The 13,288-nt window shown below is 37.4% G+C and overlaps 1 protein-coding gene across 1 annotated transcript in view; it reads left to right on the top strand.

Annotated features, from left to right (window-relative positions):
- Positions 1 to 13,288, top strand: part of itga9 (integrin, alpha 9) — a 65,515-nt gene that overhangs the window by 20,682 nt on the left and 31,545 nt on the right. Inside the window, exons 5-15 of the mRNA XM_072677517.1 lie at positions 911 to 978; positions 4,509 to 4,638; positions 4,762 to 4,847; positions 4,961 to 5,023; positions 6,097 to 6,234; positions 6,450 to 6,555; positions 7,839 to 7,933; positions 9,101 to 9,191; positions 9,996 to 10,041; positions 10,174 to 10,328; positions 12,005 to 12,165. Of these exons, the coding sequence (XP_072533618.1) occupies positions 911 to 978; positions 4,509 to 4,638; positions 4,762 to 4,847; positions 4,961 to 5,023; positions 6,097 to 6,234; positions 6,450 to 6,555; positions 7,839 to 7,933; positions 9,101 to 9,191; positions 9,996 to 10,041; positions 10,174 to 10,328; positions 12,005 to 12,165 (1,139 nt within the window). The remainder of the gene's footprint in view (positions 1 to 910; positions 979 to 4,508; positions 4,639 to 4,761; positions 4,848 to 4,960; positions 5,024 to 6,096; positions 6,235 to 6,449; positions 6,556 to 7,838; positions 7,934 to 9,100; positions 9,192 to 9,995; positions 10,042 to 10,173; positions 10,329 to 12,004; positions 12,166 to 13,288) is intronic.

Here is a 13,288-nt window from a genome sequence, read left to right as displayed (position 1 = left end):
TTCCAGAAGAACACTAGACAAATAAGATAAAAAAAATTCTACCCAAGAGTTTGGACACATTTTAATTTATTAGACACTTGGTACAGTTAGCCAAAGGGTACATTGGGGGTTGAATTCCCATAGTAAGAATTGTGGAGGAAAGTTTTTAGACAATGACAATGACTGGTCGTGATAAAATTTATTCGCTATGGTAGATACCTTCAGAGAACTGCTACAAGCCCCACAACCCCACAGCATGAAAACTTACCATTTTATCTTTTACCAATTTAACATTTCTTAAAAGAACAAAGATGAATTTTGTATTGCATACTACACCAGTTCCGGTACTTTTCCTAGTATCAGCTTTTATCATTCAGGCAGGAGTTACTCTTTTTTACAATATATTTTGATTTGACTTGGAAAAAAGAGGGTTAGAGAATTCCTTTTGCAAGGAGGAATCTCTCCCAGTTTGACTCCCAGGTCACTTAGGCAGTCGTTCTCTTCCTTCCGTTTCTCTTCATGACTCTGGCCCTGCTCTGCAAGTCCAGTGTGTGCACATCACATTTAGCGGGGTTCCAAGGCCAATATTTTCTGAAACCGGAGAGCACAGCATCCACCTCTTTCCCCTCCAGCCCCCCCCAAGTGTGAGTTTTTGTTGAATGTGGCGCTGCTAGGTTGTTCGAGTCTGCCTCTCAGCCCCCAGATTCCTCTTGGACAGAGCTGGGCCTTTGACTAACTCCATATGGAATGCAGGAAGAACTCCAGTAACTGCTGGCTCAGGCACACAGCAAAATTATTTTGTGGTTTTCTGACATTTTTCTTCTCTCTCTATTTCCCTCTTTATCTTTCTCTTTCTCTCTCTCTCTCTATGTATGTATATATATATATGTATATATGTGTATATATCCCTGCCTCTCTTTCTCTACTGCAGACTATAAGAAAACGTATGGGGAGGAACATGGCTCATGCCAAGCGGGGATAGCGGGTGTTTTCACTGAGGTCAGTAGCAGTGCTGTTACGTAGGTTTTTTGGCTTCAGTTTGTATTTTGTAATGCTTCTTATTTGCAATTCCTGTTATTTATGTGCTGCAATGTTTCCACCCTCTTCTCAGACTCAAAATATTGTTCTGGCTTCATGTCAATTACTTTACCTAGGCCCTGGTAAAATAAATTACTTTACAACAGCACATTGTCATCTGTGAAAAGTAAAGTGCAATGTTGCAGCTTTGTTTGTTATTGCTTGTTTGATATTAACCTTATTAACCTTTGAAATAAGCCTTACTGTTAAGGCTTCTGGTTGTTGGGCTATTTCACATTTAAAACTTTCCTTGTGTTGTAATGCACATGTTTGTTGCACATGATGGTTATGTTTTAAAATTCATTTTTTGGTTGGATTATTTAAACATTTCATCCTTTTGTTTAAAGTGCAACCAATCTGTTTACGTGAAACCCAAGGGATATTTGAAATAGACATCAGAGCATATTCTGACAGATGTAATTCCCAGAACCCAATTAATCAGTACATTTTTTAAACTAAGGTAGTAGATAAAGATGCAGTCTGTGAGCCATTGTTTTAGACATAGATTGCACATGTCTGTTTTGAAAGTGGACAAGCAGTTTTGGGCTTTTTATACACATTGCATGTACTGACCACTTTATTAAAACTACCTTTTTGGTCCACTTTGTAGGTGTGCAGTTAAAGACTATATAGTTTTTGGACATCACACTACCATGCACTAACCTTGTGAGGTACAGTCATATCAGGTGCAACAGTACACAACCCATATAATGTCTAGTCAGTGGTGATCATATAATGCTCATTTTCCATTGATGGACATGATAGAAGGCAACTGTTTAAAAAGAGATGCCTAGCATTATCTGAGCTTGAAGTGTCTCCAGAAGAGCACTAGAAAAATAAGAGCAATTTAAATGTATTAGACACTTCTTATAGTTAGCCAAAGGGTACATTGTAGGCTGAACTCCCTTAGTATGAATTGTGGAGGAAAATGTTTAGACAATGATAGGCTGGTTGTGATGGAATTACATTTCTGCACTATGATAGAGACTGACTTCATCAGAACCTTTATGAAACTAAAGCAGTAGATAAAGATGCACTCTGTGAGCCAATGTTTTCAACATAGGTTAAGAATCAGAACCAAAAATGGTTTGTCTGCTTTTGGGGAAAATACAGTTACCCTAAATTATGTGGTGTTAATACATGGCAACAAATTCTTTGTTTTAAAACAACAGTATACACATTTTTATTATTTTTATTTCAGAAATGCAAGGCTTTAGGAATGTAGTATGATTTTTCAAGTTGAAGACTCTGAAGACACACATCACACAGGCCTAGCTTTTGAAGCACTCTAAACATGAGTAGAATTCAGTATTTATACACAATATAAAATAATATATTGTATATATGTAATATATATAATTGTTTTTGCAATTTTTGCAATTGCAATGCAATGCTACTAGATGAAATGGGATTTGAGTTTTAGATTGAAAAGTAGAATAACATATTCATGTACATGAATAACAGCACTATTGGATATGTAGATATACTTCTCCTCCAGTTATTTTACCGTGCCCTCAAAATGGTTGTTAGAGTATTCTTAGTGAAGCATCCAAAATAATGAACAAATCAAATCAAATCAAATGTATTTGTATAGTGCTTTCTTTCAACTGGTGTTGTCACAAAGTAGCTTTACACAATCAGTAATTAGTAAAAGACAATAACATAAAAATAAATAATATAAAAAGTCATGAAAAATCTAAGACCCTCAGTGACCCCCTGCTGGTCGGACTAGGTGGCAGCTGGTTTGACATGTCTGCTTATAACTGAGCCCAGTGGTAACATGTATAATGTAAATAATAGTGGCCCTAAAATAGAGCTTTGCGGAACTCCATATCTCACTTTTGTGTAATTTGAAGATAAATCTTTTACCTTTACGAGCTGATAGCGTTCGGTTAAATATGATTTGAACTACGATAGGGCTGTTCCTGTGATTCCATCCATGTTCTCTAATCTTTCTAGTAGAATCGTGTGATCTATTGTATCAAAGGCTGCACTGAGGTCGAGGAGGGCTAATAAAGATACGTAGCCTTGATCAGAGGCAAGAAGGAGTTTGTAATCTTCACTAGGGCTGTCTCAGTGCTATGATGGGGTCTGAATCCAGATTGGAATTTCTCATACATACATATAACAATAGAATTCCTCCAGACTAGAAGTGCCTGCTCCTTAACATCAGATTGGCTTTGTGCTGCCATCTTGTGTGACCATCAAGATCTAAAGCATCTAAACCAGATGGTTGGCCTGTAAGAAGGCTCTGTCGTTCAGTCAATTGGAAGCTAGAAACGCAGCTGGAGGTGGTGTTTTGCGTGTTTGGCTAGCCTGACCTCCACGTTAAAAGCCATTTGTGTGTGGGTTTTTTTTTCTCCTCAGACAAATGGAAAATACTTTATTGGAATGACCATTTGTGACTCGATTTGAACTCAGATTCCAGATGTTGGTCACCCACTGATAATAAGTTTTGAATGCATTTTGTTTTCCTGTCTTAACGTATGTATGTACTTATGTATGTATTTAAATACATTTAAATAAATACTGAATATTTGAGAAAAAGCGAGAACGAGAAAATGAGAAAAAGCCATTCTGAATATAAAAAAAAAAAGTTTTAACATTTAGGTTTGCCAGTAGTTGTCGGTATAAACTTCAACATAGTCGATGGCAGTAACAGGAGGTTTGGCAGCTGGTCTGAAACAGTCAGCAAGAGACCCCCGCGTTTAGTCTGATGGGTGGGCGACTGGTCTGATGCGGGTAGCAGGGCTGCACATCGTACAATTATCAGGCTGGACAATTGGGCAGTTGTTAACACTGAAAAAGTAAAGAGATAGAATTAGTTCTAAGTGGATTCATGGAGTATCCGAGTGTGGCTAATGGCTCCTGTGTGTTCTGTCTGTTGTGTTTAAAACACCTTTTTCTCTAAACTCCAGAGACTGTAGTGCTTGAAAATTCAGCAAAGGCAGCCCTATCTGAGACTCTGGTGCTTTCAAATCTACTATCAATTTCCCCACTGCAGGACTAATAAAGGACTATCTTATCAAACACCATGGTCATGCTTTATATATTGAGTTCCAGCCACACCATTTGCTATTTGAAGGAGTCAGCTATTTGTATTAATGACTAGGGTGGTCTACTCAAGTGATCACTGAATGAATACATATTGCTAAAAATTCAAACCAATTAAACTGTTTTAAAGTAGCTCTCTCGGCTAAACCATTGAGTGATCACAGGAGGAAGTGACAGCTGGCATTTCATCTTGTGGTTGGGTTAACAGGAGGTAATACAACATAGTTTGTGGCTGTTGGTTAACCAGAACCTCACCGAAAGCTCTGTTTTTTCCCCTCGTAATTGCAAACTCCATTTTTGCAGGCCCAAGTAAAAGAAAAAGAGACCCGTACTGTAGAGCTTTTTTTTGGATGAGTTTCCATATCTTTAATTGTTTTTTAATGATGTTGGTGTTCCAGGAGCTTGTTGTCATGGGCGCCCCTGGATCATACTACTGGACTGGAACAGTCAAAGTGTTCAACATAACCTCCAATACACAGTACAGCCTCAACAAAGATGATTTGAGTTCTCAAAGATACAGTTACCTGGGTTTGTATTTGCTTCTTCTAGACCAGGGGTCCCAAATCCCAGTCCTGTGTTATAGATTCACACATAAATAAGAGTATTCGTATATATATATATATATATATATATATATATAATTTTGGATAGGTTATGCAGTGACAGCTGGACACTTCTCCTCTCCAACAACTATTGATGTTGCTGCTGGGGCCCCTCAGGACAGCGGTGGAGGAAAGGTAGGTGGAATCTGTTTCCTCTTCGTTTATGAGTTTTGCAGTGTTCTTTCTGTGTTAAGGGAAACATACTCCTCTCACACATTTTGACACTTTCATGCATTTCTTTTCCATAGGTTTACATTTTCAAAACAGAGGGTACATCTCTTGTGAAGATCTTTCAAGCCTCAGGGAAAATGGTTTGTAAAAAATGTAGACCAGTCTAACAAATTCTTTTGCTGAAAATAAATACATTTTATTAATTTTATATAAATACCTGGAGCATTGTTATCAACAAACAGCATAAATGTTAGCAGGAACGGTCAACTACTTGGTTGTACCAAGAACAACAGTGTTTATGTTTATGAAAACTACAGTCTGGAAAAGCAAACTGTGGTTTGGCATAACAAAAACAATTCCAATACCTTTGCAATGGACTGTCATAACATTTACTTTATTTTTCATTCAATACAGTTAAACAAGCATATTGAATGCATCAGCACAAGGTTTAAATTGTAATTGTGTACAAGACATTGTATTTATCCTCAAGTATTACCTGATATTGTTGCTATCCTCTCATGGTGTCCTCTCAGTGCAGTGTGCTGTTAGCAAGCTGAAGAGACAGGACTTTGGTTAGCTTTAAGCCTTGCCTTCACTCACTTTCTCAAATCGTACCTGTAAAAAATAAACCAATGCTTTTGTTATGATGTGTGTCTAGCTCTAGTTTGGTGGTCAGCTGTGGTGGTTTGAGGAGTTTCTTTCAAACGACAGTAGCTTTTAGTCTAGTCTGAATCCCCCTTGCAGCTTTTGCTTCTGTCAAGTGCCAAATTTAAGCTCCCTGCATAGCAGCCTATGTTCCCATTACTACCAAAGTCTGGAAGTGATGGGCTGCTCTGTATGATCAACGACACAATATTCTCCTGTTGCCATTGGGTCTTTCTGCAATAGCCCAGTGTTGGACCAGTTCCAAAGCCCCAAACTGTCTTGTAACAGTCTTAACCTATTGTATTTACAATGTTAAAGTGTCTGTGTTTAATTTATCTTGCTTAATTTTGTCTTGTGTTTAATTTTACTGCTTTTATAACCCTGTACCTCATTTAATGTCATTTTTTATTCAATGGTAATACAAGTGGAATTTGTCCCAAATTTTTAAATATCACATATCTGTTTATTTGTTTAGCAAACAAATATATGTGTGCTGACAAGGGTGATTTTGCATTGAATAGATTTTGTCATTTGACCGATCTTTTTCTGTGCCTTGACTTGGTTTCAGATGGGCTCTTACTTTGGCTCCTCAATGTGTGCAGTTGACCTGAATGCAGACGGACTATCTGACCTGTTGGTAGGGGCACCCATGTTCAGTGAGGTCCGGGATGAAGGCCAGGTGTCTGTGTATCTCAGCAGGGGCAATGTGAGTTCACTTGGCCTTCTGAAGGCGACAGCACAGTATTATAAACACCATATAGGTAGTTTAGCTGTTCTGAACAGTACTGACCTGACTTTGAAGCGGTCTCTGAAGTTATATTAGTCTCTTTGTGTTTTAGTATTAATAGTTGTGTGTGTAAGAAAAAGCAGGCATGTGTATAATATTCAGGCTTATGGAGAATTGTGTATGCATTCTTACAGGGAGTGATGGAAGAGGCTGAGATTTTGAATGGACAAAACTCTTACAATGCCCATTTTGGAGAGTGCATCACTACCATTGGTGACATAGATGATGATGGTTATCAAGGTCAGAATAGGCAAACTGTGCTTTTTTAAGCTGTTTTTTTCTTTTCTTTTTGAATTTCATACAAGCAATTTCTTTTAACATATAAACTATTGGTTATACAGGTTTAGCACATGTAAAAGGTATTGATAACGCTAATTCTTAATAACATGACAGAACATTAAGTTTATTATGTTGTCAGATTATTCAATACCCTAAAATTCTCTGGTGACCTGTGCTATTACTTTTTATTTTCCTGGCTATATGTCATCTATCAGAACAGTGTTTTGGCAACAGGTTTCAGACTGCTGTGAGATTCAGTTAGGAATCTCCTTTTGCTGATAACTGGGGTTAGTGCTGGCCTACAGTTGCAGATTTGAGTTGCATGCCCTAAAGTTTCCTGAGATAGAGAAACAAAAATAATTAAGTTAACTAGTCATGGTAAATCATTAAAAGAAAACTCTTTCCCCATATTGATTGTTGTAAATATAATGCATATGGTGGACATTTTTCAAAGTGGTCTGTGTATAGAGGCCACTGGATTAGCATAATCAGATGCTGAGATGGTGCTTTTCCATGAATATAGCTAATGTTCTGTTTATATAGTTTTGTTGATAAGCTTCTATACTTATCGCTCATTAAATAAAACTTAAAAACCTTAAAAGACATTACTATTAGAACAATGACTAACACATTAGGTCATTTCAGCATACTGCTAAATTATAACAGCAGTTCAGGAGTCATGTGAAGTGTTGTTTTGTATTAAGATGTTATAATTGTAAGATTTCCTGTTTCCTGTAGAAGATTTCACTGTGTGTAGTAATGGCTTGTTGAGGTAAAATCTTCTGCTCTAAGCTGCTCTAAGCATGCACACTTTTCTGTCCTTAGTAGTTCTGTCTATATTTATTTGACCCTCTTAGAGATAAAGTGGAGCAGTCAGAAAATGTTTTTAGGAAACATTGAGGAAACATATTTTTACAAATAAGTTGAATGTCCTTCTTTTCAGCAAATGTGGGAGGGACAAATGCACAATATCTGTTTTTTATGCCACTGTTTGATCTCTGCTGAAGTATCGAGTCTTACAGGCACCAACAACACTTAAGTGGCCATTAAATGACTTAGGAGTACATATTCAAGGAAAATTGGCCTTATGGTAAACATGCTGTTACAGAGTTCCTGAGCAACATCTTGCATTTTAATTCCTGTTATGCCCATTCTCTCACATACACACACTTTCGTTCTGTTTACTTTCTTCCACTCATTTCCCCCTTCTTTCTTACGCCTGCATCTGTCTCTCTGTGCTGTAGATGTGGCTATAGGAGCACCCAAAGAAGATGACTACAGAGGTGCAGTGTACATCTACCATGGTGATGCTAAGGGAATAGTCAGCAAGTACTCAATGGTAACATACACAATTTCACAACTAAGTCATTGGTGTCTTTATGGCTTTTTTGGATGCATTACTGCAATTTTGGTCATCACAGAAAGTCACAAAACTGCTGGATAATCTTCAACCATATTAAATTTTTGGTTAGACTCTTTGTAGGCCCCTTAAAGCACATGTAATGTAGCTTAAATATATTTAATGAATAAAATCAAATTAAATATTTTCCCAGTAACACTGTTATCAGATTAGTTAGGAAACTTTTGGCTCTCTGTGTGTGAACATTTGTAAAAGAGGAGAGCTATAAGTCTGTGAAAGCAGTTCACTATCTCTGCAAAGTCAAAACTAACAGTATAAATGCAGCTTTCCTGATATCAAATAACCACATTCAAGAGCCACAATAAAAATAGTATTTTACACAATGGAAACAAATAAATAAATTGTAAATATTGCTTGCTCCACTATGAGAAGGAATATCCAGTTTGCTTTTTGTTTTTGTAAATTGTACACATTTCTGTAGTTCCATAGTTAATGTTTAAATATGCCTTGCATAAATATGAATTTATTCAGTATTTTAACTTATTTAATACTTATTTGATTTTATATTCTTAGGTCTTTAAAAAGAATGTGAGTTTGGTTAGGGCGGAAAATGCTCAGATATACTTTTAACAAGTCTGTAAACTACCCTGTTAATTTGTCTTAGAATGAAACTGAGCTATTAATCTTTTTATGATGGGCTTGTAGAAAAAAAAAACGGTCAGATGAGTTAGCTTTCAGTCTAGCACCCACTCATTTTGCTGGATTTCCTGCAACACATGGGCTCCCCTGGCTTCTGGCTTCTGCTGATACACGCAGAAGTGGTCAGCCTTTCTCCAGTCAGCCCTTCTCGTTTCTCTGGTTGGCCCAGCTTTGTTTAGCCTCAAAAAGTTTTTGTTTGTAAATTTTAGGGTGTAAAAATCATGAGTCAAGACTGTTACATAACAGTTTTGAGTTTTTGGAATTTATATGTTTTGCAGTGTTTTTGTTATGCTGGATTTTTAGTAAAGAGGCCATTCTAGCGCACATAGGTCACTTACAGTATTTGGATCTCCTCACCTCATGAGTCACTGATTGATTAGTCACTGTGTTATTGTTTTTTTTTTTTTATGTAAACATGATTGTTAGGCAAATTGTGTCTTTTTGCAGAGGTTGTCTGGGCGAAGCATCAGTCCAACTCTTCAAATGTTTGGCCAGTCAATATCCGGCAATGTGGACATGGATGGAAATGGATATCCAGGTTTGGCAAAACTTTGTACACACAGCAGGTTTTAGCTCAAAGGAACATTTAATAAAAAATAGTTCCAAATTAATTCAAAACCACCCAATAAGAACCAGAGCAAATGCCAGACAGCTCACTCACCAAAGAAAGGAAATACACAGTGTATGAACTGACATTGAATCTGATTATTTGACTTTGAGTCAGACATGTGATTTGTCATATTAGCTATTTCAATGTGAAATAAACAATTTTGATTTAATCTGCTATATATAACTAATTTGACACTTAGACTTACATACACCTGGTTTTACGCTAGCATTTAAGCATCTGGTCAAAGTCACTTTTGATGTCTAGCTACAGCTGTGTGTCTCTTCATTGTTCTTCCCTGCATCTAGAGGCATGAAACGAAATCCAGGATTAATTATGGGATTAAAAAAGTTCAGTTCAAAGATAAACCAAGGAATGTAGATTAAGTGCTGTCTTAATTGCCTGAGCAGCTCTTTGGCTCATTCTTTTTTTACAGCCTACCTCGTGATGCTGTGGCCATGAGGCATTTTGTTTACAGCATTCCACAGTGGACACTCGGACTTTAGCAGGAGTAGGAAAGAAATGAAACATAGAATACACTGCGTCTTTTACAAGTAGGGAGAGTGTGTGTAGCGTTGTTTTTATAGTATAGTATTCCTGTTACTCTCAGTCACCATTATTTACTTTCGTGGATTCACTTTCTTCCCATCACCATGACATATCATTAAGGTATAATTCTTCAAACTGAGAAGTGTTTCTAACCTTCCTGAATAATGTCTCTGTTTTTTAACACAGATGTGACAATTGGTGCGTTTATGGCAGACAGTGTGGTGTTATTAAGGTGAGAAATGTACTGCTAATCCAGCATGTGCTAATACTTCCACCAAAGTAAATACATTCCCCTTACAGATAGTCTAGTATCTGTCCACCCACTCATACCTTTGTCTTTTCATTGCCTTTGCTGTGTGAATAGGTCCAGACCAGTAATCACAGTCGACATGTCCATCTTCCTGCCAACCTCTATAAACATCTCAGTGCCTCAGTGTCACGAGGGCCCACAGCACCTGAACTGCTTTCATGTCAGTGTCTGTATAAGCTTTCATGGAAAACATGTACCTGGACAGATAGGTGAGGAATGTTTTGATTTCAGAGTCATCAAAAACCTTAGTTTTAAATTTAGGCCTGACAACTAAAAAACAACCAGCCATATGTATTTATTTATTTATTGATTCAATATGGTTAACATTATATACTGGTTAAACTATTGCTAAACTATTCTGAGACTATTAGTAGACTGACTATAGACTGACTATTAGTCAGTATCATGAATGTGGTCCTAAAAGGGCATCCTGTTTCAATACAGGCCTTAATCAAGCCCTCAGCTACTTGCTTTTACCTTTTCACCACCTCATAGCCAATTTTAAGGACCATTTCTTTTTCTTATTAACTAAGGTGCAGTACTTCTTGGAGAGGAATCAATTGCACAAGTGTTGATAAAAAAATCCAACCTAATGAATTTCTCTTTTCTAAACCTAAGAAAAATGGTGGCAAAATCTGTAACAGCAAACTACTTTAAAATGTTCAATTTCAAAACCATTCTTTAGGTGGTAGCTTCTACCCGGTTGCTAGCTAACAAGCTAATGGCTACACAACTAACAACTAACAAAATTAAAGTTACAAACTGCAATCAACGCTTATGGCTAAACCAAGCATTTTCTTTTTGCAAATGTTATGTATGTTTTGTTTAAACTTCACAAAAACAAAATACATTGCTAGCATGTTGAAGCTAACTTCACCGAAGGCAAGTTCCAGCTGGAACTTGCTCCCACCTTCGCACTGTGAGTAGCCGCTTGGTTAATGTAGTGATGCATGTCGAAGTGGTGGGTTGAAGTTGGCAAAGAGTTCATTTTAAAAACTGTAATGAAACACTGCCTGGACCTAACCTGAGGTGGTGTGGACTGCAGAAAGTTGGTGTGGTCATTGATCACTCAGTAGGCATGATCCTGTGGGGGTGCAGGATGTATAAATTGAGTATTCTGCAACTGGCCACTCTTGAGTGTGGAAAGAATAAGGGCTTTTCTGTTTCACTGCTTGGCAACAGCAGTGGAAAGTGTAGCAGCACCTCCTCTCTGGGTAGGCCATGGTGAAACGCTCCCTTCCCTGTGTCAGAGTGAGGTCATGCTTCATCACAGCTGGACTATGGCAGAGAAAGAGACACTCAGTCAAGTACAGGAGACAGAGTGTGTATATGTGAGCGTGTATAACACATATGGAGCATAACAGTATGTATGCTTCGACCTCTTTCTCAAACACAAACCTTTTTGTGTGTGTGTGTGTGTGTGTGTGTGTGTGTGTGTGAATGTATGTGGAGCACCTAACAAAGCTAAGAGACCAATAGAGTGGCAATGTCTCTTAGTAACTGCTTGTTCCAAGCAGGGTCAGGCACAGAAAGGGTGCGCCCCCCTTTAACAATACTCATGCGTGACCTCATGCCTATCAGTAGTGTTTGGTTTTTAAACTGCTTTTTCCAAGCGCTTTGACCTTTTTCTTAAACTACCGGGAAATGAATGAAAAACACGACCTCAGTCATGGCTGCAGTCCCAGGATTTTGAAAATGTGATGTTTTGTGTCATTTCCATGACAATCAGTGTGGGAACTCGACACGTCATGTAGTATTTCAGTAAAAGAAAGGAATGCATTACACTTGTTGTAGATAGGATATAAACTAAATATCTAAAACAGAGCCTAGGGTCCACATTATATTGACAACACATTGCTAATGGGTCAACTCTCTGTTTCCATAGAATTGCTGTACAATTTAACAGCTGATGCAGATAAACGACACAAAGGCCTGCCATCCCGGGTCTATTTTACAAATGGGGCAGAACAGACTGGTGTTGTGAGTCAGCTTTACAGCCTTAGCATTCATCGGCAGGCGTGCCATGAGCACACGGCCCATGTACGGGTAAGTGTATTTCAAATCCTTTAAAAGCACTTCTACTTTTAAAACACATAATGCTTCTTAATATCATATATCCCAGTGTGAAAGACATCTAAGGTTCTGTGTGTTTTCCCATATATTATACCTAAATATATATGAACCTTACATTTACATTTATGTGAGTATTGGGCAAACCAGTGGACCAAGCACTGGCTTAGATGCTTGATAATTTGATATAGTAAAAACAATGGAATATATGGAATGTACTAATATTTAAAATTACAGAAATAATCTGTTGTATAAAAATTTTATTTTTATTTTGCTTTGTGTAACTGTCAAGTTGCAAGGAAATTATGTCTCATGCAGCTTGCAACTAGAGTTTCACCACATAAAGGCAGCCTTAAGTTTAATAACTTCAAATAGGAATCCAGTTCTTTTTGGACCTGTTCCAATCTTTGTACTTTCATAATACTTGCATTATAAAGTCATACCTTTATTATGCAAGCATTATGAAATTGCTTTGTGACATTCTGTACTGACTAGGGTGACCATACACCCTCTTTTTCTCAGACTCTTCACATCAGTGTTTGCTTTAACAGTTGCCACACATTCTGTTCAACTTTCAGTTCAAGCTACTTTAAAATGCTTCTCACCACAACCAGTTGACCACAGCCTAAAAATGTTAGTTTAAAACTTGAAGCCCCCCAGCCACAGCGCCCTAACCACGACGGACGCCTGTGTGTCCCCAGTGTCTTTTGAAAGTAGTTTAATTCTGTGGTAGTTTAATTTTTACTAAGTAGTCAAATGTGTTGGTTTAGTGTATTTCTCATATGGCTTTGGAAGCATGTCGTTCGCTGTACATTTTACATGCCAGCATCTGTAGCTACACAGTCATAACACTGGCACTAGCACTGTAAACAATATTGTTTTACAGTAAAAATTACTTTTGGAAGTGATTTGAGCCGATTTATTAAAACATTCCTGGAATTGCCCTGATTTCGATCAGTAGCATTAAATCCCTGGCATTAAAAGTGTAACAAAAATACTCAACATGTCAGCATTATTGCAGAATTAATGCAACAGCATTTGTACATTCTCTTACTCATATCAGATGTTTTTTTTCATACTGCATTTATTCTATGTGTTT

This window comes from Salminus brasiliensis, chromosome 4, assembly GCF_030463535.1.
Source record: "Salminus brasiliensis chromosome 4, fSalBra1.hap2, whole genome shotgun sequence".
NCBI lineage: Eukaryota > Metazoa > Chordata > Actinopteri > Characiformes > Bryconidae > Salminus > Salminus brasiliensis.
The sequence above is the reverse complement of the archived record's forward strand: the minus strand, read 5'-3'. Positions and strand labels throughout refer to the sequence as shown.